The sequence below is a fragment of the Phalangium opilio genome, unplaced genomic scaffold (genome assembly GCF_054372755.1).
Source record: "Phalangium opilio isolate 3A_F unplaced genomic scaffold, DU_Popi_V2 ptg000105l_1, whole genome shotgun sequence".
Classification (NCBI taxonomy): Eukaryota; Metazoa; Arthropoda; class Arachnida; order Opiliones; family Phalangiidae; genus Phalangium; species Phalangium opilio.
The window spans coordinates 8,600,278-8,626,680 of record NW_028324207.1 but is presented as its reverse complement, the minus strand read 5'-3'; the positions used below and the strand labels follow the sequence as shown (position 1 = coordinate 8,626,680).

At 37.5% G+C, this 26,403-nt stretch overlaps 3 protein-coding genes across 3 annotated transcripts; 2 read left to right on the top strand and 1 right to left on the bottom strand.

Annotated features, from left to right (window-relative positions):
• Window positions 1–3,236: 3,236 nt before the first annotated feature.
• On the bottom strand, window positions 3,237–5,090 carry LOC149629835 (uncharacterized). Its single transcript, XM_089851532.1, has 2 exons — window positions 3,517–5,090; window positions 3,237–3,364 (listed from the first exon to the last, which is right to left on the bottom strand). The coding sequence occupies exons 1-2, from the start codon at window positions 4,728–4,730 to the stop codon at window positions 3,361–3,363; spliced, it is 1,218 nt and encodes a 405-aa protein (XP_089707658.1). The 5' UTR covers window positions 4,731–5,090; the 3' UTR covers window positions 3,237–3,360.
• A 2,690-nt stretch (window positions 5,091–7,780) lies between these two features.
• TfIIA-L (transcription factor IIA L) lies at window positions 7,781–21,141 on the top strand. Its single transcript, XM_089851520.1, has 8 exons — window positions 7,781–7,941; window positions 8,803–8,904; window positions 9,107–9,392; window positions 11,776–11,858; window positions 11,918–12,013; window positions 13,062–13,169; window positions 16,240–16,476; window positions 17,821–21,141. Exons 1-8 carry the CDS (start codon window positions 7,924–7,926, stop codon window positions 17,926–17,928), a joined length of 1,038 nt encoding a protein of 345 aa, XP_089707646.1. The 5' UTR covers window positions 7,781–7,923; the 3' UTR covers window positions 17,929–21,141.
• Window positions 21,142–22,194: 1,053 nt separating this feature from the next.
• Window positions 22,195–25,981, top strand: LOC149629833 (protein regulator of cytokinesis 1-like). The gene is made up of 7 exons (XM_089851711.1): window positions 22,195–22,241; window positions 22,625–23,135; window positions 23,195–23,365; window positions 23,973–24,270; window positions 24,338–24,717; window positions 25,338–25,532; window positions 25,593–25,981. The coding sequence occupies exons 1-7, from the start codon at window positions 22,195–22,197 to the stop codon at window positions 25,788–25,790; spliced, it is 1,800 nt and encodes a 599-aa protein (XP_089707837.1). The 3' UTR covers window positions 25,791–25,981.
• Window positions 25,982–26,403: the final 422 nt, after the last annotated feature.

Sequence of the window (26,403 nt, the reverse complement as noted above, 5' to 3'; positions counted from 1 at the left end):
ATCTACAAGGTTTCCAAGCGAATATACATGTAAAGCCGGACGCTGTTCCTACGTTTTGCAAAGCTAGATCCATTCCATTCTCTTTACGCGATAAGGTCAGCCAAGAACTAGAACGGCTCGAAGCAAATGACATCATAACCAGTATACCGCATTCCAGTTTCGCTTCACCCATAGTACCCGTCATGAAGCCCAACGGCAACATACGCATTTGCGCAGATTTTAAAACAACAGTAAATCCGATCATTAACATCGACACGTATCCCTTACCTAAAGCCGAAGAGATCTTTTCGACCTTAGTAGGATGCAAATATTTTTCGAAAATAGACCTGAAAGAAGCGTATAGTCAATTGGAATTAAATGAAGAATCCCGGAAGATAGCAGTTATCAACACCCATAAAGGTCTTTACCAATACAACCGTCTACCTTATGGAATCGCATCGGCTTCAGCCATTTTCCAGCGTACTATCGAGACCTTGCTGAAGGGAGTATCAAAGACAGCACCCTTCCAAGACGATTTACTAATCGGTGGCAAAACAGAAGAAGAAAATTTACAAATCCTCGACAAGGTTTTAACGAAATTAGAAGACAACGGTTTGAAGGTATCCAAGGAAAAATGCGTTTTCCTACAGCCAGCCGTCGAGTTTTTAGGCTATTTTTTGGACGCAAAAGGCCTACATCCGCAACCAAAGAAAATGGCTGCGATCAACGACGCACCGCCCCCACGTAATGTGGAAGAATTGCGAGCATTTCTAGGGTTATTAAACTATTACGCCAGATTCCTCCCGAATAATTCGACCAGACTCGCGCCACTATATCAATTATTACACAAAGAAACGGCATGGCAATGGACAGAAATAGAGGCCCAAGCTTTCCAAGCGGCCAAGGACACGTTGACGACTTCCAACATCCTTACACATTATGATATTACAAAACAAGTGTATTTAGCATGCGATGCCTCTCCCGTAGGAGTAGGGGCAGTCCTATCGCATTATCACGACAACGAGGAACCACCAATCGCCTTCGCTTCTCGGAGCTTAACCAGCGCTGAACGCAATTATTCACAGCTCGAGAAGGAAGCTCTCGCATTGATCTTTGGCGTCTCAAAATTTCGTGACTACCTCCTGGGTCGCAAATTCGTCTTACTCACGGACCACGAACCACTGGTATCAATCTTTAACGAACGTAAAGCCATTCCGCAAATGGCCGCTGCAAGGTTGCAGCGTTGGGCACTGACCTTGGCAGCATATGCGTACACCATAAAATACAAAAAGGGATCGGACAACGCAAATGCTGACGCACTCAGCCGGTTGCCTTTGCCTATTTCGGAAGAAACGAAGACGCCGCTTCCATCCGAATACGTTTTCGTACTCAACACGATTGACAATAATCCAATCCATATCCATGACATGGAACGCGCCACTGCGACAGACGATACGTTGATACAAGTCAAGCGCTATGTGGAGCATGGTTGGCCGAAAGTCGTCACTCCCATATTAGACCCTTATCGAAGACATCAACACGAGCTATCAAACGTGAATGGAATTCTTTTGAGAAGTAATCGAGTCATTATCCCCGAGATATACAGAACAAAATTATTGGATGAACTACATAGTTCCCATCAGGGAATAGTTAAAATGAAGGCAGCTGCAAGAGCAACAGTATGGTGGCCTAACTTAGACTCACAAATAGAAACACGGGTCAAATTATGTAAGAATTGCCAAGAACAGGCTCCAATGCCTCCCAAACATTACAGCCCTTGGCCAATGATCAAAGAACCATGGCATCGCGTCCATGCTGACTTTGCTGGCCCCCTCGAAGGAAAGTACATCTTTATTATGATCGATTCTTACACGAAATGGATTGAACTTGCAATCACAACATCAACCTTATCAGATACCGTAATCAAAATTCTGCGGGACAATATCGCTCGTTATGGCATCATGAAAATTTTAGTGACGGACAATGGTCCTTGCTTCACCAGTTCGCAATTTCAAGACTACATTAACTCCAACGGTATCACACATATATGTACTGCACCTTACCACCCCGCAAGTAATGGGCAGGCCGAACGAACAGTTCAGTCAATGAAAGCACATCTGAAGAAAATGTCAAGTACTACATCAGAAGCAGTCGGAGCACTCAACACCGGGTTGGATTCTTTTCGCACGGGCTCTTTGGAAACCCGTTTCGCGAAAATTTTACTGAATTACCGTAGAACTCCTACCCAAAACGGTAAATCGCCAGCAGAAATGATGTTAGATCGTTCTATTCGGACACGCCTAGATTTATTCCATCCTTTACGTCATACCCCTCCTACATCGACTCCGGCATGGCATACGAAATCAAGCACGCATTCAACCCCGGCGACCACGTGTATGCTAAAAATTTTGGACGAGGTCCGCCTTGGTACGAGGGTACAATTATCGAGCCCATTGGTCGAATGATGTTCGCTATCAAGACATCCCAAGGCAATATCAAGCGCCACGTGAATCAAATGCGCCACCGTTCAGTGGACACGCCACAACCGCAGGGGATCACCTTACAACCGCCAGTTTACCACTGGACGTTGCCCTTTCCTGCTCCAGTAGCTGTTCCTCAGATACAACCACCGCCACAGGGGCAACCACCCTATCCGGCTCCTATCGCTACCAATTCGGCATCGGCAGCACCACGACGATCGGAACGTGTACGTCATCCCCCTACTCGTTTGATTACACAGATATAAAGACAATCACTCAATGGACATGTTTTATGTTTTTGTTTTCCCCACGTTGCTATTTCTTTTTTTTTGGGAAGGTATTATGTTATGTTTAATTAATAATGTTCTTATGTTATGTTTAATTAATAATGTTCTTATGTTATGTTTAATTAATAATGTTCTTATGTAATATTGAATTAATAATGTGCCCGAGCTTAACTACACCATTTAAATTTCCCGCCAACTAAAAGTACAAATTGAAATACTTAGTCATTCTGATCTCATCTATCTATCCTTGGAAAATAACAAGGCTATCCCTCCATACTTGGATCCGGGGAGTCGACCGTGACAAGGCAGTTCTCGCCTAGACTCGGAGTAACAAACATTGTATTATATCAGTTCCTATTAAACAGTTTAGCAATTGAAAATCCCTGATTCTTAACAACACTTATTATTACAAACAAACACAACATACTTAAACACTGAATTGAGTTTAATTTCTCAGATAAAATATTTTGTCATTGTTAATATTAAAAGTATTTAGAACAAAGAGTAACAAAGAACGTTTACAATTAAATAACATTTTTTTTTTTCAAAAAACTTAACTATACATTTCGACTAAAGGGGTTGGCATTCCAGAGGTTTTCCGCCCACTAAAAATATTACCTGAAATACATAGTTTTAAGACTAGGAGTATTGATACCATTTACACCAGTAGGCCAGGCTAGTTTGTGGGCAAAGTGCAGTACCAAGTAGCCTGGTCTCCTGCATGGTGTAAATGGTATCAATCCTATAGTAGTCAGTAAACGATGAATTACCATTTGTCTATTTCATCATCTATCCATTTTGGAATCGGTTCTGAAGCAAATTTTTCCGGATCCCAAAAATTGGGTGCGAGTTTCTCAAATTCCGACATTGGAATAAATTCATTGCTTTCGTGGACGCATATTTTTGCATTGGCTAGATTGAAGGAGACATTTTCGGCAAAAATAGTCGTGGACTTGTCGCTTTTTTCCTTCGTGGAATTTTCAAGGGAATTTCCAGGAAGCACTTCTTCATCCACGTCAACTAAATCATTTTCCAGAACTTCTAGAATCTCGGGAATAACATTGGGGTTTAACATTTGCAATTGCGTTTCTGGAGCGGAAGCTGTTTTATCCAAAGTAAAGCAATCTTGAGGCAAGTTTAAAAATTCCATGGAATTGTTTGACATCAGCCATTGTGTCTCTGGTGCAGTAGCTGTTTTTTGCGAATCATCTTCTTGCAACAAATTGCAATTTCCATTGATCTCTTTTTCCAAGTTATTTGTCTCCGAGCAACTATTAGGCGTTTGCGAAATAATACAAATTTCTCGGAAGATGTTGTTTGAACTACTTTTATCTGAATTGCTTGGCAAAGTGTTCTGAGTGGGCTCCGAATTATCTGCGAAGATATCTGGACTATTTAGCGAATTGCGCTTTTCAGAGATATAATTGCCTTGTTCTAAATCGTGTTGTGAAAGGTTTTTACGATTCACGTTGCCTATCTTTATCATATTTTCTGAACATTTGGGGGCGAAAATATTTGAACTTCGTTCTGAGTCGCCGAATTGCGAAACATCTTGCATAGTTTCGTAATTTCGAATTTGCGAAACCTTTCGACCTTTTTGTGCCGAATTTTTTTGCTTTTTTTGTGAAATTTCGCGATTATGTTCGGAATTGTATTGCTTTTTCGTTGAAATTTCCCGATTATGAACCGAATTGCGTTCCAAAATGGTACATTCATTTTTGGAATTTATCATTGAAATTTTAACCATAGCTTCAAAAACGCCTTGAAATGACTTCGAACCTTTTTCGGTAATATAATTTTCGTGAAATACGCCTTGGATGGCGTTCGACTTCTGAATTTCTTGAGATTGCGTAGCAATTTCTTTCGCCTTTTCAGCAATTAAGGTCGAAATGCGGAATAATTCTTCCAGTTTACTTCTCCTGACATCGAACGTTTCGCTCGGTGCTTGACTCGCTTCGTTTATTTGAGATTCGTCTATTTTCATTAAGAAATTTCGTATTTCCACCCAAAGTGATTGGAAATCTTCAAAATTATCAGTATCGTCCGAATTTAGAGTTTCGGACAATACCTTCAAACTCTCTTCAACGTATCTCAACTTTTTAAATTCGTTGATATCATTTTCGTCCTGGTTGGTTGGAGGAATTATTGATGGTGAATCTGGGGTTTGAATGTTCTGCTCCAATATAGAATCTTTATCGAGAGAAATAAAGTACTTATTTTTATCAAATACAATTAAATTTAACAGGGAGTTAATTATCGGCAGTATCGTGAGCACAGGCTACGTGTAATCATAAGCTTATAAGGTATGTTCCATAAGCATATGACACTACCTATTAGAAAAACCGACAAGAACTCATCCAACATGGATTAACTAACGCTAGGGATTGTTCACTAACTGGGTTTCCCATGTATTTCTATCGCCAACTACATGTTCCGAATTATTCCTTGATTCCCCTCTTCATTCCCCCAATTTATTGGACCAAAACGGATGTAGATATAGCGCCATCTCTCGGCAAAATAAATCTTTTTGCCCACTTTAGGCAGTATTTCAATTTTGACGTCATAGACCACGTGATATTTGGTCCAATTTTCTTATAACTTCCTGTTAGGGATAGTAGCTGCTGCTAGGGGGTGTTTGGAACATGCGTGCGTTATCTTTTTGGGGGAACGAACTATCCCTAGCGTTAGTTAATCCATGCATTCAAGTTTGGACTTATTCGACCAATGGTGGGCAGATCCCAAAATGGCCTGCCACGTTTGTACATGTACGAGTCTAACCAAAATTGCACAGATTCCAAAATGGTGGGAAATAAGGATTTTTATAAAATGGACATTGGGCCATTGGGCGGCCAGCGACCCCACTGGCCTTGAATAAATACACTGGTCCATGACCATTGAACAGAGAAAGTCGCATGCTTACCAAAGGAAGTGGATATTCAAATATTTGAGTTAACGACTGATGGACTCTGGTTACTAATTTCAAAAGTACATAGAATAAAAACAAAAAGTACATTTCGTTGAAACTTTCTCGCGCCGTGTAATGTAAGAAGCCCAAGCCCCATTTATCCCAGAATAGTGTCAACCCCTCTCAGCGTATGATTACCATCCGGACCGTACAACAGGGAAAAAGTCGTGAATGGGCTAATAAAGTAGCAAATGCTAGCTCTAGTATAGCATGAATTAAAGTAGGAAAAATTTGCGTTTGGATTGCCAACATCATGCACTACTTTCTATAAACCTATGACGTCAAGAAGCTCCTTCCTGATTGGGTAGTTCCTGTAGGCGGTTGAGCGGATTGAAGTTTGCTCCTCAGTTTACATGTCGTCTTCAGCCAAAGGTAAGGAATTGTCAATGAATTGTACTTTTGGTTTTTATATCTATACACTTTTGCTAATTTGTATTTCAAAACGCCAAATTCCGAAAAATCAAGAAACGTTTTGAAAAATCCTTCAATTTTCTTAGTGGTCCCTTGGACCAATGATCCCCCCCCCCTCCCTCCGGTTTCATTTTTATACTGGACCAGGCAATTTTTAAAATGGTCATTTGCCAGCAGTCCAGTATTTTTTACCTGTGACGTGAGGCTTTCCAGGGCGCTGGTATCCATGGCATAACGAGCTCGGATCAGGGCCGGAAGTAAGAAAAATTTCTTATAGGACATGTGTCCAGTGACCCCCTGTTTGACTGGGAAATTTATAGGACATTGTCCACTGGAGTGTGCAAAATAGTGTCGGATCTTCATAGTCAAGGCATCAAAACTTGGGAAAATTTATTGGTCAAAATGTCCAGTGACCCCCTTAGTTTTTGAAAAAATTATGGGACATTTTAAAATTTTATTGGACAATGTCCAGTGTCCTGTACTTATTTCCGGCCCTGGCTCGGATGGGTCCAGAATCCAGATTGTAAGCCCTAACATTCCCCTCACTGTCTAACGAAGTCCAGTATAGAGTTACATACCCTTGCTTGATTTACCTTTGACTGGAGAAACACTTGAAGCATTTGAAACTTTAATTTTGAGTTGATTCTTTTGCGCATTGGTAGTTCTCTTCCGTTGCATTGAACTTTTAGACATCCATTGTCCAAATTTTCCATCAGTCTGTTTTCGACGCTGCCTTTTCTTTAGTGGTGGCAATTTTGCCCGTTTTCGGCAACTACTCGAGCTGGACATCTGTCCAACTGCAACAGGTCGAGTAATTGGTTCTTGAGGCAATAGCTTCTCAGTGGTCAAGAATTCTCTGAATTCTTCAGAGAGGTTGATAATATCTTCATTAACAATCTGACCAGTGGCTGTAGTACCAACAGGTTTTTCCGGCGATAGTTTCCCAGTGGTCAAGAAATTGTTGAAGTCATCAGAAAGATTTATGACCTTCTCATTTGGACTTAAATGGAGATGGTTTTCTGCAGGTTCGAAGTTTAGTGATTCGTTATTTGTGGCATTAATCACCAAACCGTCAAGCAGTGATTGTGAAAGTTCATTTTCGACAGGTAATGAGATTTCTGTAACGTCACCAATCATCTGGACTTCTTTAGGTACGTCATTTTGTCGAAATCCGGACGATTTCCGAGTTTGGTTAACGGAAATGGTAGCTAAAAACATTTAGATACAACGTATATTAAGCCTTGGCTCACTAGTGTCGACTAATTTTGTCTAATAATAATAGATTAATTTAAAAATTAAACCTTCATTATCAGAATCAATTTCCGTTGAGCTACCGCCGCAAGTTGCGTCGCTATCTTCCATAAATTCCATTTTAAAAACAGTTCAATATCGCCAAAATAGCTTCCGAGACTAACAACCAAAGTTTTGAACGTTTGAAACCGGAAAATAAAAGGCGCGAAACTCTTATCGATCACGTGACATATCTCTCGTCCAGAGATGTCGCCTTATTCGCCATAATTTTTCCGGGAAGCTCTGACGTCATCGTCGCCATCCCAACTTACGTTTTCCACGTCTACTTTCAAGCCCTAAGTGGTAATATAATTGCGTGTCCCTCCGCGATAGGGTTTTTACGTATTGAGCAATCGGAGTGATTTATAATGCCGTCGTAGTTGGGTAGGCTTCAGGGCGAAGGCGAAATCGTATATAAAGGGCCGAGATCCTCTGCGAATTTGCTGGCTTACGGCCGAGCCTAAAGAAATAAGATCAAATTTAGTATAATTTCTTATTTCTTTGAAATCGAATGGCTGCTGCGAGCGTGGTGAGTTGATTTTAATAAAGTTGTACGGGTTAAAATTAGTTTAAAATAACATTTTAAGTTAAGGCTGATTAAAATAGGCTTACGGTAATGGGGTAAATTTCCATTATGCCTTGTACCTAGCCAGACTAATGGCACCCCATGTTATTTGTCCATAGACAAGCTGGGAAACTGCCATTACTCTTTAGGGTCGCTGCCGCGGCGGCCACCGGGAAAGACGTTTTGACGTAGAATGGCGCGTAAATGTAGAATATTCTGACACACGAGTGTTTATTCTGAACGAAACAGAGACATTCTATTAAATAAATGACATATTCTATAAGTTTATTCATATTTTAGGCTTAAAATTAGTATTTATTGCGGTTAGCCAGACTAATGGCACCCCATGTTATTTGTCCATAGACAAGCTGGGGAAACTGCCATTACTCTGTATGTAGGGTTGGGGGAAAGACGTTTTTGACGTAGAATGGCGCGTAAATGTAGAATATTCTGACACACGAGTGTTTATTCTGAACGAATCAGAGACATTCTATAAAATAAATCGCGTTTTCCATAAATTTATTCATATTTTAGGCTTAAAATTAGTATTTATTGCGGTTAGTCAGACTAATGGCACCCCATGTTATTTGTCCATAGACAAGCTAGGGAAACTGCCATTACTCTGTATGTAGGGTTGGGGGAAAGACGTTTCGACGTAGAATGGCGCGTAAATGTAGAATATTCTGACACACGAGTGTTTATTATGAACGAAAAAGAGACATTCTATAAAATAAATCGCATATTTCATAAGTTTATTCATATTTTAGGCTTAAAATTAGTATTTATTGCGAAAGTTGCGATTAAAGAAATTTCTTTCTTCGGTAGCCGAAGCTGTACCGAAGCGTAATAGACGATGTGATAAATAACGTTCGAGAAGCTTTCCTAGATGAAGGCGTAGACGAGCAAATTCTGATTGAATTAAAACAGGTAAGACACCTTTTTATCTTTCTTTACGATAGTAACGTTAATTGGTAGATATAGTTGGTCGGAAACTCAGATGTATCGTAAGTTTGGTTGTCCGTAGTTAGTTTAATGTTTCTTAACGTAACTACATAAATATTAATGATAATTAACGTTTAATTAACTATAATTAACCTTTAATTAACATTTAATCAACTTATTATCTTAGAATTGGGAGAAAAAGTTGATAGATTCGAAAGCCATCGAGCAGAAAGACGAACCCGTTCAACAGGTAACGGTTCAGTCGCAGACGCAGCAGCAACAGGCGAGTCATGGGAGGAGTAACGCTCATAATCAGCAGCAACAGCAGCAAACTCAACAACAGCAGCAGCAGCAGCAACAACAGCAACAGCAAGCGGCTGCCGCAAAGCAAGCCTTAGAACAGCAACTGCAACAACAATCTCAACAGATAAATAACGCTGCTAATGCCGCCGCTCAGAATCGACAAGCAGGACGTAAGGAATTATGGGGGGTTTAAAGGAAAAGTCAGGGAATTAAAATTTGGCCAGAGAAGGTCAAGGAAAAGTCGGGAATTTAAAAATGGGTCTAAAAAGGTCAGGGAAAAGTTGGAGAATTTAAAAATGGGTCTAAAAAGGTCAGGGAAAAGTTGGAGAATTTAAAAATGGGTCTAAAAAGGTCAGGGAAATTTAAAAAAAGGTCTAAAAATGGACAATTATATCAGGTAAATTAAAAAATGGACCAAAGACGTTAAAGGAAAAGTCAGGAACTTTAAAAATGGGCCAAGGAAAGTCAGCGAATTTAGAAATGGGCCAAACAAGATCAAGGAAAAGTCAGTGGAAATAAATATGGACCAAAATAGCTCCAGGAAAAGTCAGTGAATTTAAAAAATGGCCCAAATAGAGGTTAAGAGATTTAAAAGTGGACCATAGTTGGTTAATAAAATGTCCAATAGTTTAAAAGTGGGCCAAGGAAAAGTAAGAGAGTCAGGCAAGTTAAAAATTTACCAAAAAAGGTCGAAGTTAAACGTCAAGGAACTTGAAATATTGGCCAAAAAAGGCTAAGGAAAGGTCAGAGAATTTAAAAATGGGCCAAAAAAGGTCAAGGAATTTGAACAAATGGGCCAAAAAGAGGTCAAGGAAGAGTCATGGAATTTAAAAATGGGCCAAAAAAGGTCAAGGAATTTGAACAAATGGGCCAAAAAGAGGTCAAGGAAGAGTCATGGAATTTAAAAATGGGCCAAAGAAAGTCAAGGAAAGCACAATTACAGGGGCCAATAATTAATAATTAATGTTTACATCCTTTATCATCTTTTTTATTCCAAAAGTTAAAAATTAGGGGTGTGCGGGTACCCGATACCCGAAGATTACCCGTTCGGGTATCGGGGCGGGTACCCGACCCGATACCCGACAATGACTTTTCCAACTATTCGAAACTACTCGGGTAGTAAAAAATACTCCCCCCCATTACCCGTGTCAAGCCGAAACGGTTGTCGGGTTATTCGCGGGTACGAAAATGGGAATCAGAGGTGAAAGGGGACCACCCACTGTCCAGTTTAAAAAGAATTGGAATTTTTAAGAATGAAGAAATGCCTGGAAACACTGTTTCAAGGTGAAATATGGTTCACATAAGGTGATAGTTTCTTTCTGAGAAAGACTAGAATCACCGCACGCAGCGCGACACACCTATATCATCCCATTGCCAGTATTGTGTGTTGAAATAAGACTAAGAGTTAAGGAGAAAGCGGAACCAAAAGTTAGAGAAAGCATCGCAAAGAAATAAATTAAAAAATATAATACATTGAAGAACCTAGAATTTACTTCAATTCAGATATAACTGTAAAAATATTGTACTGAAGGGAATTTTTGGAGGAAGTATCTATTTATTTAACCCTAATTATCCGAAAAACATTTGGGTACCCACCCCGATAACTATTTGTCTTAACTTTACTTTTAATACCCGACTGTTACCCGACAACCATTTTTCGGCTAAGCCTAATTACCCGAATACCCGACAAAAATTCGGGTACCCGCCCCGATACCCGAAAACAATATTTTTGATTACCCGAACCCGATTCGAAATTGAAAAATCACTACCCGCACACCCCTATTAAAAATCCTTTATCGTATGGGGTACGTGTTGTCCATCTAAGTCATCAGGGTAGCCATCTAAGCCCGAACCAGGCAGTTCCCATTAGCGCAGGACACTGGACATTGTCCAATGAAATTTTAAAATGTCACATAGTTTTTTTCAAAATCTAAGGGGGTCACTGGACGTTTGACCAATAAATTTTCCCAAGTTTTGATGTTTTGATAGCTTGACTATTAAGATGCCACACTATTTTTGCACACTTCAGTTGACAATGTCCTATAAATTTTCCGGTCAAACAGGGGTGTCACTGGACAAATGTCCTATATGAAATTTTTCTTGAAGTGGGGTGGCGTAGCGGTTGGCGCTTTCGCCTCGCAGCAAGAGGATCCCGGGTGGGATCCCGGACTGTGGCACCGGGTGAAAATCTGGGAACAAATCCTTCCGCGTACGGTTTGCAAGTTCTCGATCCCCGCTTGTTAAAGGAGTTTTCCTCCGCGGTCTAACCCGGTTGGTTTCTCCTTTCCATCAAAACTTGCAGAGGTTAACGGTAATAGTTAGTATAGGGCGCTGTAGGTTAGCTGTGGCATAGGGGCTAGCCCCCTGCACCCCTCTATGCATTGTAAAGGGACCCATCTGTAAATAAGCCACAGGCTTAGTGTGGAAATCCCTTCATAGACAAAGCTTATGATTATTATTATTATTTCTGGCTCTGATTATGCGTGTTCAAAGGTTACTACCAACCTCTGGTCGTTACGCAAATTAAGAGTTGGCTGGTTTATATCGTTACAGAAATCGCTCAGCAACTATCGCTTCCTAGCGGTAACATTCACCAGTTGTTTCAGTATGCCGCTGCCACTGGAACTGCTGAATCGGTATGATGTACGATAGTTTGCTCAATTTGTTTTAATTTAACGCTCTTTTATCTTTGAAGAGTGACAATCAAAAGACTGTAACATTGACCGTTCCTCAGAAAGTAACAATCACGCTTCCAGCCCAAGTAGCTCAAAGTGGACTTCAAACTGTCATGGTATAAATAGCTTCTTCTAAATTGCCAGCGTCTGAACAGGAAGAATTTTTACATTTGAGTGGTTAAGACAAATTAAGCCTTTGCCAAAATATTTATGGCGTATTCCATTTACCCTCTCCGAGATCGCTCGATCGCTCGTGATTTTTTTAGACTGAGGGGTTGGTCATTCGTGAAATCCCTTACGCTACCCCGTGAAATGCATCTTAAGAAATCCGAACTCAATGCTGATTTTGAAATCGCATAAAAGAAATTCGAAATCGGTAAATAAATCGCGAAATCCCATAAAAAAATCCGAGATCAGTAACGAAATCACAAAATCTCATAAAAAAATCCGAAATCAGTAACGAAATCGCAAAATCCCATAAAGAAATCCGAAATCAGTAACGAAATCGCAGAATCCCATAAAAAAATCCGAAATCAGTAACGAAATCACAAAATCCCACAAAAAAAAATCCGAAATCACAAAATCCCATAAAAAATTCGAAATCAGTAACGAAATCGCAAAATCCCATAAAGAAATACGAAATCAGTAACGAAATCGCAAAATCCCACAAAAAAAATTTTAAATCACAAAATCCCATAAAAATACGAAATCAGTAACGAAATCACGAAATCAACAAAGAAATGACGAAATCAGCAGCGAAATCACGAAATCAACAAAGAAATGACGAAATCAGCAGCGAAATCACGAAATCAACAAAGAAATGACGAAATCAGCAGCGAAATCACGAAATCAACAAAGAAATGACGAAATCAGCAGCGAAATCACAAAATCCAACGGAAATCACGGGAAAAAATCTCAAAATTTGATGAAATCCATTGGATTTTATCGACTTTTGAAATCAAATAAAATCAAATGAAAGCCGATCAAATCAAACAAAATTCGATCAAATCAAATCAAATTGAATTTCAAAATCCCGTACACTCTTTACAAAACGTCCGACCCCTCGGTTTATACCATCTAGTCTTCCACTCCTTTTGTGTAAAATTCTTTCTGTCATAGTTATCATGTGTGTTATCATAATGTTTGCAATGTTCTCGTTAACAGTCGGCTCCAGCAGCCGCAGCTACTTTAGCCCTTCCCCCCGAAGTTACTGCCAGTCTCTTACAACAAGCCGCTCTCACGCAGGGACAATTTCAAGGACCTCATTCCCAAGTACGATATTTCTACTTGATTTGTTTTCTTTTTTCAGTCAAATAGGTTAAAATAGGCCAAATTAGGCCTACAAGTACCCTGTTATGGAAATAGTAAATATTTATACAATAATAATGCATGCATATTGATGATTAAAGTTGAACACTTTTCGTTATGATGGACATTTCGGATTTATGTTTAAATTTAAAGGAATAGCGACCTGATTTAAAAATTATCTCAAATCTAAAGAAAACCTTACTTTTTTGAGAGTTTAAACTCTTCTGATTCCAAAAATATGCTTGATCAATATTTAAATATGAGGAAAAACACGGGAAAATACCTCGAAAACTTGAAATTTGGGGGGCAAAAGCAAATTTGCGGAGAAGATTTTTGGCGGGTTTTTCTCCTTGATACGTCACTCACGGCAACTCGCGGAAAATCCAAGCGCGAGCGCCCAAGACTCCAGAGTCTACTAACATTGAGTTGAGAAAATACCACTAGAGTGGCCTTTGCGTTAACCTGCCTATTGGGGGAGCGCGGGACACTTTTAAAACAACGGGACGGACGGACAGCCACCAAGTTTATCAAACGATGGTGTCGCTATCTAGAAAACGAAGTTGAATTTCGGCCATTTACATGTATTCTTGAAATTCGTCAAATTTCCCGCCTTTTGTTTTAGTTCCCTTTTTTGCACCAGGATGGCGCTACAAGCGCGTGATAGAGTCCATGCGGATGAAAGGCCACTCTAGTGGTAATTTTCTCAACTCAATGTCTACTAATGCCGCGTAAGTCAAGATGGTAGTTGTATAATGGGGAGGCAATATTAGCCGAAACGAACGGCTAATATTGCCTCCCCATTATACAACTACCATCTTGACTTACTGACGCTTATGTACAAAATAAAATATAGACTGTCCCCCGAAACAACTCTTGATTGGTTCACTGAGAACAACAATATAGAAAGAACAAGAGGAAACACTACCAATTTTACAAACGAAGCTTTTGACTCCAACTTCAGAGACAAAAGTGTTAAATTTCGAGGCATAAAGGTCTGGAACAACCAACCCCACCAACTCAAAACCCAACAAACCCTCCAGAAATACAAACTAGAAGTCCAAAAATATATCAATAATACGCTTCTACTTTAATTATACTTGAATGTTACACTTGAATTTTATCTACCATAATAGTATTTTATTTTATTTATTTTAATTTAAAATCGACCGGACATCATTGTAAATAAGATCTAATTCTTAATGATTGCTCCAATAAAAAGCCTTTTTATTATTATTATTAATCTGAATAAATTAGGCTTAACGCGGCGCTGAGACACTAACAGGCGCGTCACGTGAGCGAAATCTAGAGTGAAAATTTCTCCTTACTACGTAATCAAACAAAACAAAATTTTAACTAGGCCTTTTCCAAACACAATACTTTGATTGCAATTTTATAAATTGCTACGAAACCAAATACAAAAGTAAACTTATCATAATAAACTAGATTTTTCAAGGATTTTTTTCGCGTTTTAAGTTTGTGGATGACGAAAATTATGTCACTAACACTTGAATCTCGGCTGTGGTTTAGTTTAAAGGAAAAGTTTAGGTATCATAACAATACGTTAAAACAAAAACAGCCTTAATTTTTTCTGAATATAAACAAAAATATTAAAAAATAATGATAAATGGTCTTTATTACAATATGTAATTAGCATTTAATTAGTCTTAAAAACAATCAAGGACTACTGCGTCACCCCCCCATTGGTTTAGTGGCGTCTGATAAATCGAACCTCACTAACCCTTACCTTTCATAGCCTGTGAGAATTCTGGAGGTTCTGACTAGCAGACGCCATTAAATCAATGACGGGTGGCGCATTAGTCCTTGATTGTTTTTAAGACTAATTAAATGCTAATTATTTTGTAGTAAGAGATAATTTATTTTTTAATATTTTTCCATTTATATTTAGAAAAAGGCCGTTACTTTAAGCTATAATCAAGAAGTGATATCCAGTTTATTAGGGATAAGATGCCTAATTATTCGCGCGCGCCATAGTCCCAGTCCCACTTTCAAAATACAAGGGGGGGGGGCGTAAAAGGAGGCCGGGCTATTCCGCCTCTCCTCAGTCGGAAAATACGTCATTAGCGTCGCGCTGACGTGAGTTTTCAAGAACCAATGAGATGCTGCTGGTTGTAATTTACAGGCGGCGGGGATTAACTCCGGACCTACGTTTGGACTGGAGATAAAGCTGGAATAGGGACTTGGCAGTACTACGTCATGCAACGTCATGCTACCTTCCACTAGTGCTAAAAACATACTAGGAGGAGGGGCTTATATAGCTTTCATTCTGTTAAAAAAAACATACCATAATGGCGCTGTGGGCGGAGTTAAGCCCGAATTGCCAAGTCCCTATTGTGGCGAATTTATACCTTCTCTCTAGTAAATTAGATATCGCTTCTTGGTATAATGTTATGTTACCTGAACTTTTCCTTTAAACAAATGCCACTAGATGCTCCCATTGTCGAGGTGTTGCGGGCTCCCTAAGCTTAGGAAGGCTAATTTTAACTCCGCCCTCCTGATTGGCTCCTGGTAAGGTAAAATTGGAGGGTAGAAGATAAGTCAGTGTAGTAGTGTCACCACTGTGTTTCAGTGTGAACCAGGGTGAAAAAATAAGGATTTTTTTAAAAAACTGGACATTGGGCCAGCGACCCCCCCCCTGGTCTGGAATAAATAAACTGGTCCATGACCATTGACCAGGGCGTGTCGTCTGCTAAACTAAAGAAGGGGATAGTTAAAATAGTTGAGATAATGTCTGGACTCTGGCTACCCTTGAATTTTATTAGTGGTCAGGTGGACCACTGACCCCCCTCCGGTTTAATTTTTAAACTGGTCATTTGCCCCCTTGCCACCGCCTTATTTCCCACTCTGGTGTGAACCGTGTTTTGGCAACGCCCTATATTATGTCAATTTTGTCTATAAATCCTATTCAAATTTTCACTCAAATTTTAAACTTAAATTTTCGAATACACTCCAGTAAACTAGCTAGCCAATCATAACCCTGGAATATTTGTGTTAATAATATTTTGTTATTTGAAAGGGCGGCGGCGGAATAATTCAATTAGACGGAGCGAACGATACGAGCGACGAAGATGACGATGAGGAAGATTTCCCTGACAATGACGATGACAGAGATGACAATGACGACGAACAGAATGAAGAGGAGGATTACATGGGGGAAGAAGAGGACCCCCTTAATTCGGAAGATGACGTCAGTGACGACGATCCTTCCGAACTCTTTGAAACTGATAACGTTGTTGTTTGTCAGTATGATAAAGTACGTCAACAAATTTTAATTTCATTTTTTTCAAAAGCGATTTGAAATCTTTACATTGTTCCAAATTATTAAAAGACAGGCGATCTTTAACAGGGTTCATACAAACCTGGACAAATCAGGGAAATAAGTTGACAAAAATCTCAGGGAAATTTAGAATTTTTAGTAAAACTCAGGGAAATTTAGAATTTTTAGTAAAATTCAGGGAAAACTCAGGGAAATTTAGAATTTTTAGTAAAATTCAGGGAAAACTCAGGGAAATTTAGAATTTTTAGTAAAATTCAGGGAAAACTCAGGGAAATTTAGAATTTTTAGTAAAATTCAGGGAAATTTAGAATTTTTAGTAAAATTCAGGGAAAACTCAGGGAAATTTAGAATTTTTAGTAAAATTCAGGGAAAACTCAGGGAAATTTAGAATTTTTAGTAAAATTCAGGGAAAACTCAGGGAAATTTAGAATTTTTAGTAAAATTCAGGGAAATTTGCGTCAAACAGGGGCCGAACAATTAAGCAAAATGTTCGTGAACAATAACATACGTTACACTATACTTTGGGGGCTCATAACTCTGGTTCTACTAGAGATAGGGGGATGCCCTTTGAGTATGTTATAGTCCTATTTATCCCCCATCCAACCATACTAAATACTTGTGGCTACGACTAACAGGGGCCGAGTAATAAAGCAAAATATTCGTGACCATACCCTCCTTAGGAATAGCATTATACTATACTTTGGAGGCTCATAACTCTGGTTCTATTAGTGATACGGGGATGGCCTTTGAGTATTTTATAGTCCAATTTATCCCCCATCCAACCATACTAAAAACTTAGGGCTACGACAAACAGGGGCCGAGTAATTAAGCAAATTGTTCGTAAACATACCCACCATAGGATTAACATTACACTATACTTTGGAGGCTCATAACTCTGATTCTACTAGAGATATGGGGATGTCCTTTGAATATGGTATAGTCCTATTTGCCCCCCATCCAACCGTACTAAAAACTTAGGGCTACGAAAAACAGGGGCCGAATAATTAAGCAAAATGTTCGTGAACATTTCCTCCATAGGATTAACATTACACTATACATTGGAGGCTCATAACTCTGGTTGTACTAGAGATACGGGGATGTCCTTTGAGTATATTATAGTCCTATTTACCCCCCCTCCCCCTCCTTCGTTAACATTTGCTCTATAGGAAACTCCATATACGGAAAAAACCTGGAAATCTCGGGGAAATTTGTTTTCCAAAAGTTGTAGAATCTTTTCCACTAATATACTTTCGTCCTATAATTACCATGTACATGATTATGTGTGCCGTAACATATTTTAATGATTTTTTTTTAATTCAGATTACACGCAGTCGTAACAGATGGAAATTTCATCTAAAAGACGGCATAATGAATCTTCAAGGCAGAGATTACGTTTTCCAAAGAGCAGTTGGCGACGCTGAGTGGTGATTGGGCTATTTTTTTATACTATATATATAAATGCCGACGTATTTAAAATGTAATGAGAAGAAAACATAACATGCGCTCCAGTCTCCACAAACCTTTACATTATGTTACGTTGAATTATTTCAGTTTATCTTGACTAAAACCAATGAGTCTCCCCATCCCATCCCATATTTCCTCAACGTGTCTTTGTCAGAACAATTAAGCCTCAAATTAGTGTTAAATTTAAATATAAATATAACTAATTAATATTTTCTAATTAATCAAATTACAAATTAGTCAACGAAATTTTCTTTTTTTAATACTTTGACTTGTAATGAAATATCATGAATGAAAAAATACCTTTAATTTTGTTTCCAAATATTGATATATTTGGACTTGGTTTGCCTTTTCAAATATTTCGATAAGAATTTTTTTTTTCGTGAAATTGGACTTAATTGTCCAAAATAGATCATATAATATCTTATGGTTTTTTCCAGAAGTTTTTCAATAAATTATTTTGTCCATTTGAAGACTGAAACGAGAGCTTTTTCCTCGAATATTTCATAGAAAAATATTTCTGTTTGATATTTATTATTTCGGTCTTTTTGTTGAAATATTTTATTGAAAATTTGTTCTGTTTTATATTTCATGGAAAAATGTCTTTTTTTGTTGAAATATTTCACAGAAAAATTAATTTTTTGTTGTGAAATATTTCATGGAAAAATGTATTTTTTGTTGTGAAAGATTTCATAGAAAAATGTATTTTTGTTGAAATATTTCATAGAAAAATGTATTTTTTGTTGAAATATTTCACAGAAAATGTATTTTTTGTTGTGAAATATTTCAAGGAAAAATGTATTTTTTGTTGAGAAATAATTCAAGGAAAAATGTATTTTTTGTTGAGAAATAATTCAAGGAAAAATGTATTTTTTTGTTGAAATATTTCATAGAAAAACTATTTTTTGTTGAAATGTTTCATAGAAAAATTATTTTTTTGTTGAAATATTTCATAGAAAAATGTATTTTTTGTTGAAATATTTCATAGAAAAATGTATTTTTCGCAGAAATATTTTACAGAATTTATTTCAATGGGTTAGTTCAATATTTTTATGACTGGAACAGAATATATAATTTTATATAACAGTTTGAATCTTAGATTGGTTCAAAAATTAACGATAATGAAAACGTGAAACCAATTATTTTTAATTAATAGTCCATTTCAAAGATGAGTCCTAATTTATCAGTGGTTCGGTAACCTTGTATTTCGCGAGCTTATAATTTTAATATTAATTTGTTTAATTACTTAAAATTAAATTCGCTTAAAAAGTTAAAATATAAATCATCGACATTAAAAAAAAATTAATAATAATCAAGATAAAAATGGGATACGAAAATCTTAACTGTGCCTTAATTTGAACCAAAACAAAATTAAACCAAAAAAAAATTCAAATTTGAAAAAATGGGCCAAAAACAAATTCAAAATTTACGTTTTTTCAATTAAGCTTCAAAACAAAATAGGCCTGCAATTCTGCCGAATATAAAATACGTATCTTTGACTAAAAGGCCTAAATAAATTTTTTTTGAACACTAGATGGGAGTAACGTCGCTGTGACGGCGAGTTTTATGACGTCACAGTTAATTTATTTTCGAAAATAATCCGCCCCCTTTGTGTCCCATTCTGTTTAAGACTTGGTTTTTAATAACACATGTTGGCGGTTCTATTCTAAAGAATAAGCAGACGACGTTTATTAAAAATTGCCATCGGTGTGACGTTTGCAAAACATTTGCTATTGCTACATTTGAGTCCTTTTCGGTGGTTTAAACCTTGTTTAGTCCATTTTATATGGTCTTTGCCAGAATTTAAAGACCACTAGATGGCGGAGTTGTAGTCAATAGTGAATAAGCAGACGACGCTTATTAAAAATTGCCCTCAGAGTGACGTTTGCAAAACATTTGCTACATTTAAGTCTGTTTCGGTGGTTTAAACCTTGTTTAGTCCATTTTATACTGTCTTTGCCAGAATCTAAAGACCACTAGATGGCGGCGTTGTAGTCAATAGTGAATAAGCAGACGACGCTTATTAAAAATTGCCCTCAGAGTGACGTTTGCAAAACATTTGCTAGTTGCTACATTTGAGTCCTTTTCGGTGGTTTAAACCTTGTTTAGTCCATTTTATACGGTCTTTGCCAGAATCTAAAGACAACTAGATGGCGTTGTAGTCAATAGTGAATAAGCAGACGACGTTTATTAAAAATTCCTATGAGAATAACTTGTGCAAACATTTGAGTCCTTTTCGGTGGTTTAAACCTTGTTTAGTCCATTTTATACTGTCTTTGCCAGAATCTAAAGACCACTAGATGGCGGAGTTGTAGTCAATAGTGAATAAGCAGACGACGTTTGTTAATAACTTGCCATCTTAGTGACGTTTGCAAAACATTGCCTCGAGTCATTTGAGTAATTTTCGGTCCTTTAAAACCTGTTTATACTGTCTTTGCCATAATCTAAAGACTACTAGATGGCGTTGTAGTCAATAGTGAATAAGCAGACGACGTTAATGGAAACTTAATTGCCATCTTAGTGACTTTTGCTATTAATTTATGTCCCATTCGGCAGATTAAGAATTGGTTAATCCATGTTGAAGTATTTTCTAAGGTCTTTGGTAATCGATAGTTGAATAAACGGACTTCATTGATAAATGGGGTAGGATACTAAACAGATATGGATGGCCCCTTTATATTTAAATTTTAAAAAATAGCACCAGACCCTTCTGTCCGACCCCAATTAAACTAATTAAGTTGAATTTAATCAAAATAGTATTTACACTTTATTATTTAGTTTTCATCTATTGTATATTTTTGTTTTATTTGTTTGTTTGACACATTTTTTATTTTAGCTTTATATTCTGGAGCCTCACGTCGCGTTAATTGTTTACGCTTAACTTTAATTACAAAGTTAATGCGCCGCCTAATTCCTAATTAAGCTGCCAACAAACCCTCGGTTAATCAAAATACAGTTTTATTGTATTTCGATTGAAATGAAATTTAGATGGAAATTAATTAAACTAATCGTGCTCATTTAATTAAATTTAAACAAAATTAGAACTAATTGAATTGAAGAAATTAATTAATTATGTAATTTAGAGGATAATTAATTAAAATAAATAAATAATAATATGACATCCCCTTGAAAACCCCTACATTGTTTGTACAGTGAAATAAATGGAATGATATAAAATTATTTCCTTGATGCCTCTTTTTATTATTTGGGGGTTCAACCACAGTGCCATACGAGGGGCTGATCACTTCCAAATAATCTGTACACTATTTCAGATTTCAAAAAAATTCCTAATGATTTCGAAAGATTTCAAAAATTTTAGAAATTTTTAAATTTCCAAGAATTTCACAAAAATTTCCTAAGATTTCAAACAAAGTTGGAAAAATTTTATGATTTCAACAGAGATTTCGAAAAATTTCCAGAAATTTCAACCAAGATTTCATAAAATTTCATGAAATTTCAACCAAGATTTCATAAAATTTCATGAAATTTCAACCAAGATTTCATAAAATTTCCCGAAATTTCAACCAAGATTTGATAAAATTTCCAGGAATTTCAACCAAGATTTCATAAAATTTTCAGAAATTCGAACCAAAATTTGGAAAAATTTCCAGAAATTTCAACCAAGATTTCATAAAATTCCCAGAAATTTCTGCTAAAATTCTCGAAGATTTCAAAATTTCAATTGAGATTTTTATAGACTTCAAAATTTCAACTAAGATTTCCAAAGATTTCAACTAAGAATTCCAAAAATTTCAACCTAGATTTCAAAATTTCAACCTAGATTTCAAAATTTCACCCAAGATTTCAAAAATTTCAAGATGTTGGAAATCTAATTTCATGGGCGTTTGTACACTCGATCTCGCAAGTGATCAGCCCCTCGGCGCCATCTAACAAGCTTCTGTTTCGAAAATACGTCATCACCACTCTTGTAAAAAATTATAACGCAAAAATTTAAATGATCAATTACTGATAATCGGCCAACTTAAAAGCTTTCGTCACTCGGAGAGCTAAAAAAATAACAACGAAACATGAATTTGGTCTACTTTTTGCGTTTTTTAGTCGGCGCTTGAAAAAGTAGTCGGCAATACTGCGGTTTTTTAAGCCTACTTCCTACCTAAACAATTCCTCGATCATTCATCATTCCCATTTGAAATTAATTGAGTCGCGTGCTGGTTAGTCAAAATTTTCACCTTATAATCTAAGTTTTACAGCATAAATATTTTAAATCAGAATATGGATTCAGTTAATGATACTTTCGAGGAATCTTTGTATCCTGTACGGTAAGTGCTTAGAATAATTGTGAAACACGATCATATCCTGCCATTGTGACTAGGAAACCCCACCCCCTTTGAACCTAACTAAAACTAATCTACACCTGAACACACCATGAGTATTATCATGGCCCTGGGGAGTTGGATCAGCTGGCCGGCTTTTGGCCATCAGGTTTAAATTAGAAATATTACAATTAAAAATGTGGCTAGAAGACGGCATACTGATCGGCCGGCTCCCAATTGATCATAGATAACATAGCGAATCTAACCTAAACCTAACCTTACATATTTTAAGCATAACAAAACCAAACCTAACCTATCCAAACCCGAAGGCCATCGTTTTGCCGTACATCTTATTCGTCAAAATATATCTCTTTATTCTGTACATTCAGTGCCGATGAATTCGTAGCAGAATTAATCAAAGTGGTCCAATCCTCGAGTAGTAAATTATTAGGATTATGGAAAGAAATAGGCATTTCTAGTGAACAGCTTAAAGATCGTCAGGTAGCTGTGATCCGCCATCTAACTACCTTTACTGGCCGAATGATTGCCGAAGACCAGAGGAATTTGTTGAAGATTAAGGGAAGAATTCGGCAACTAGAATCAGAGTTAACCTTACTGTCTCTTCATTTAAAAATGGATGACAATGGTCTGGCATCAATTGACCTAAAGAATCTTGCACTACTGGATAGAGAAGCTGAGGTCAAAGCCGTGGTGGAACATCTTCGGGTAATCAAAGAACGGATGGAGAATGACAAAAATGTACGCCCAGAAAATCGAGGCCTCTGCGCAACCCTACGTGATCTTGAAAATAATTCATCATTTATGTTAACTGGCCATGAAATTCCCAGTGAAGAAGTGATTGAACCTCTCCGTGATGATGTTTTGAAGCCATCAAAGATGGTGAGGTTTCTTCTCAGACACTTGGGTTTTTATTAATCAAAAGGTTTTTCCTTTAGCAGTTTAGGTACGATCAACTATCTCGTCTACAGTACAAAATTACTAATCTGATGAAAGAGCTAGAAGTGCCAGTTGAAGCCTTGACTGAATTCCAGAAAAAACTTTTAAGTCATCTTGACGAGATAGATCTGTCTGAAGAAAACTTACTTTTAGCGGGAAATTGGTTGAAACAGGTAAAATTCTATCGTTGTCGACTACTACTCCCGTTTTCATCCGGTACTATCATAAGTTCATAAGATATGTTCCATAAGTTTGTCATTGATCACTGAGAGCTAGTCGTGAAGAGGGACGCTTGGTGAGGAGCTGTCAACGAATTAGTACAGACTAAATAGTAAGGTGAACTGCGAAACGAAGCCTGTGGCTTGTTTCGGTCCCTTTACATTGCTTAGAGGGTTGGTGGCTAGCCCCTACGCCACAGCTAACCTATAGCGCCCTATACTAACTATTACCGTTAACCTCTGCAAGTTTTGATGTAAAAAAGAAACAGGGTTAGACCGCGGAGGAAAACTCCTTTTAATAAACGGGGAGAGAACTTGCGAACTCTACGCAGAAGGATTTGTTCCCAGATTTTCACCTGGTGCCACAGTCCGGGATCGAACCCGGGATCCTCTTGCTGCGAGGCGAAAGCGCTAACCGCTACGCCACTTGTCTTTCTCGAACTAGCTTTCGCTTTTAAGTCTCTAACATTACGAAGTATAGGAAGCGTCATACTTATGGAACATATCTTATAAACTTATGGAACTATCCATGGGTTTCTAATTTGAATTTTACCCGTCACAGCTCGAAGAAAAAGAATTCGATTATAAAGAGCAAATCGAATGCATCAAAAAGCGTCTCTTCACACTGTGCGATCTATTGGAAATTGAGGAAGCTGACAGAGAACTAATTTTAAACCAGAACATCGCAAATAACCTTCGAACCATAAAGACCTTAACAAAAATCACGGAACAGCTCGAGCGGCAAAGACAGGTTGATTTGAAAGCACTTTTTCACCAAGCCCGAAATCGTCTCATGGAACTCTGGGACAAATGCTTAACCGCTCAAAATGAACAAAAGATTTTCAAAGACATTTTTAATGGTATTGGAAACTTTTTAAAACTTTTGAAAAATTTCCTATGCTAGATTTATGACAATTTTTCGTTCAGATAATTTCACGGAAGAGAATTTGAAGATTCTCAAAGGAGAGATTACCACGCTTGAAGAATACTTCAAAGAGAATGAAAATATTCTAGTCTTAATTCAGAAACGCCTTCATCTCTGGACCCAAATGATTGAATTTGAGAAAGAATGTGAGGATGTCACCCGATTTCATAATCGCGGAGGAAATCTACTTAAGGAGGAAAAGAAACTAAAAGCTTTCCATAATAACATTCCGAAATTGGAAAAAGACATCTACGATCTTGTCACGTCATGGGAGAAAACTTTCGGACGCGTCTTTCAAATTAAAGGCTTTCCGGTTCAGGATTTTTTCAACAGTCAATGGGAAGATTATAGAGCCAAGAAGGAACGCGTCAAAATCCAGAGGGTATAAGAGTTTACTCCTTTTGAAACTTTTTACCTCTCTGAGTGACGATGACGTCACGGAGAGGTATTACACTGGACGTGTATGTGTGTCTGTTACTGCGTTCGTCGTTATCAAATTTCAGCAATGTGTTCGTAGTATCCGGACTGCGCTCGCAGTTCACAATATTGGCTTCACTCCATTATCATCGTTAGGGTTAAGATGTACGCGACGATCGGCTAGGGTTACGAGAAAGGTCTAGCCCTCTCGCAATGGCAGCTAGGGCTTTCATCAAAGGTTCAAGCAATTCCGCCATTTCTTATCCCTTATCGGGAATCGGCCAACTTATATGCCCCAAATTTCCAGAAACTGTTAAAGAGGCATACGCTTGAATTCAAACGTCAACAATAGCTATGTTTAATGTGATTTTAGGAATAACGTTTCCTGAAACAATTTAACTATAATTAAAGTAAATTACGGACGACTAATATAAATAATATCAATTAAATTTATTTAATTATTTATTTATAAAAAAATCTCTTAAGTAGGAAGATAGCCCACGTCGTCTCGACTCGGAGAGGTTTATTGTGGTTTCCCCACTTGTTAACCTTTTCAACAATATCCAATGTTGAATTTCCTTTCAGCATCAACGCGTCTCGTACTCCAATCAGTTCAAACGCAACTTAGTTTCAAATGTTGCCGAAACTAAGGCTGTAAAACGCGCTAGACCTACTGCTCCGACTCTTCCAATATCCAGAAGAGTTGTACTTGGTGAAGTGAACAATTTGAGATCTCCAGGGCAGTTTGAAGAATGCAGCCCCAACTTTGAATCTTTTAAAGTAATTGGTAATTGAGAGAAACTGAAATGAATTAAATAAAACTAACATTTATACTATCAGGGTAAAATCACCAAGCAAATGAGGAGCACCGAAAGTGGGACCCCTTCGCCGTCAATCTTCTTGGCTGGCCACATTTCGTCCAAAGTTAAATCTGGCGCTGTTGACGATAATGAGGTTCTAAAGCGAAGGAAATACACCAGTCCGAGTCTTAAAAATTGGCACAGATCCGACTCTTGCAGCACAAAAAAGAGTTTTTAGTAAAATTATTGTTTTCTTAACATTTTTATTTTGTGTAAATATTTTACCCTTATTTTATGATTCATTGTGTATTAATAAAAATTTTCACCCTGAAACCCAGATTAAAAATTATATTCAATTTACAGCATTGTCCTACAACTTTATTCCATTGGATATTCATAGTAGAAATTAAAGCAATTTGAATTATTTTATTACACGTTTCTATGTAACTAATTCACTTCTCTGTCCGTCGCCGATGGCGCCCGAGTTCACTACACGCGGGAGGCTAGCCAACTCATACCACCTCTAGCGGTGCTTCTTGGCAAGAGATAGAATACACCAATGGCGATCTCGCCCCTGTGTCTTGGTTTCTCTGTATGTAAATTGCGAAAAGGTCTATTTTTGAAAACCCTTTTCAACAACTGACACTTTAATATGAGTATTAAATTTTCATGTTTATGCAGATGAGCGCAGAGTTTTTGCAAATTCGCAATGCATCTTTCTTAAACTTGACTTCCACCAACTTGGAAAAGTTGCAAATAGTTAAAATAAACCAAATCTAATAATTAAGTTTAGGGAATTAAATGAAGAAATTACTCTACTCCCGTATTCCCTGGATTCTTAAATAGCTGTG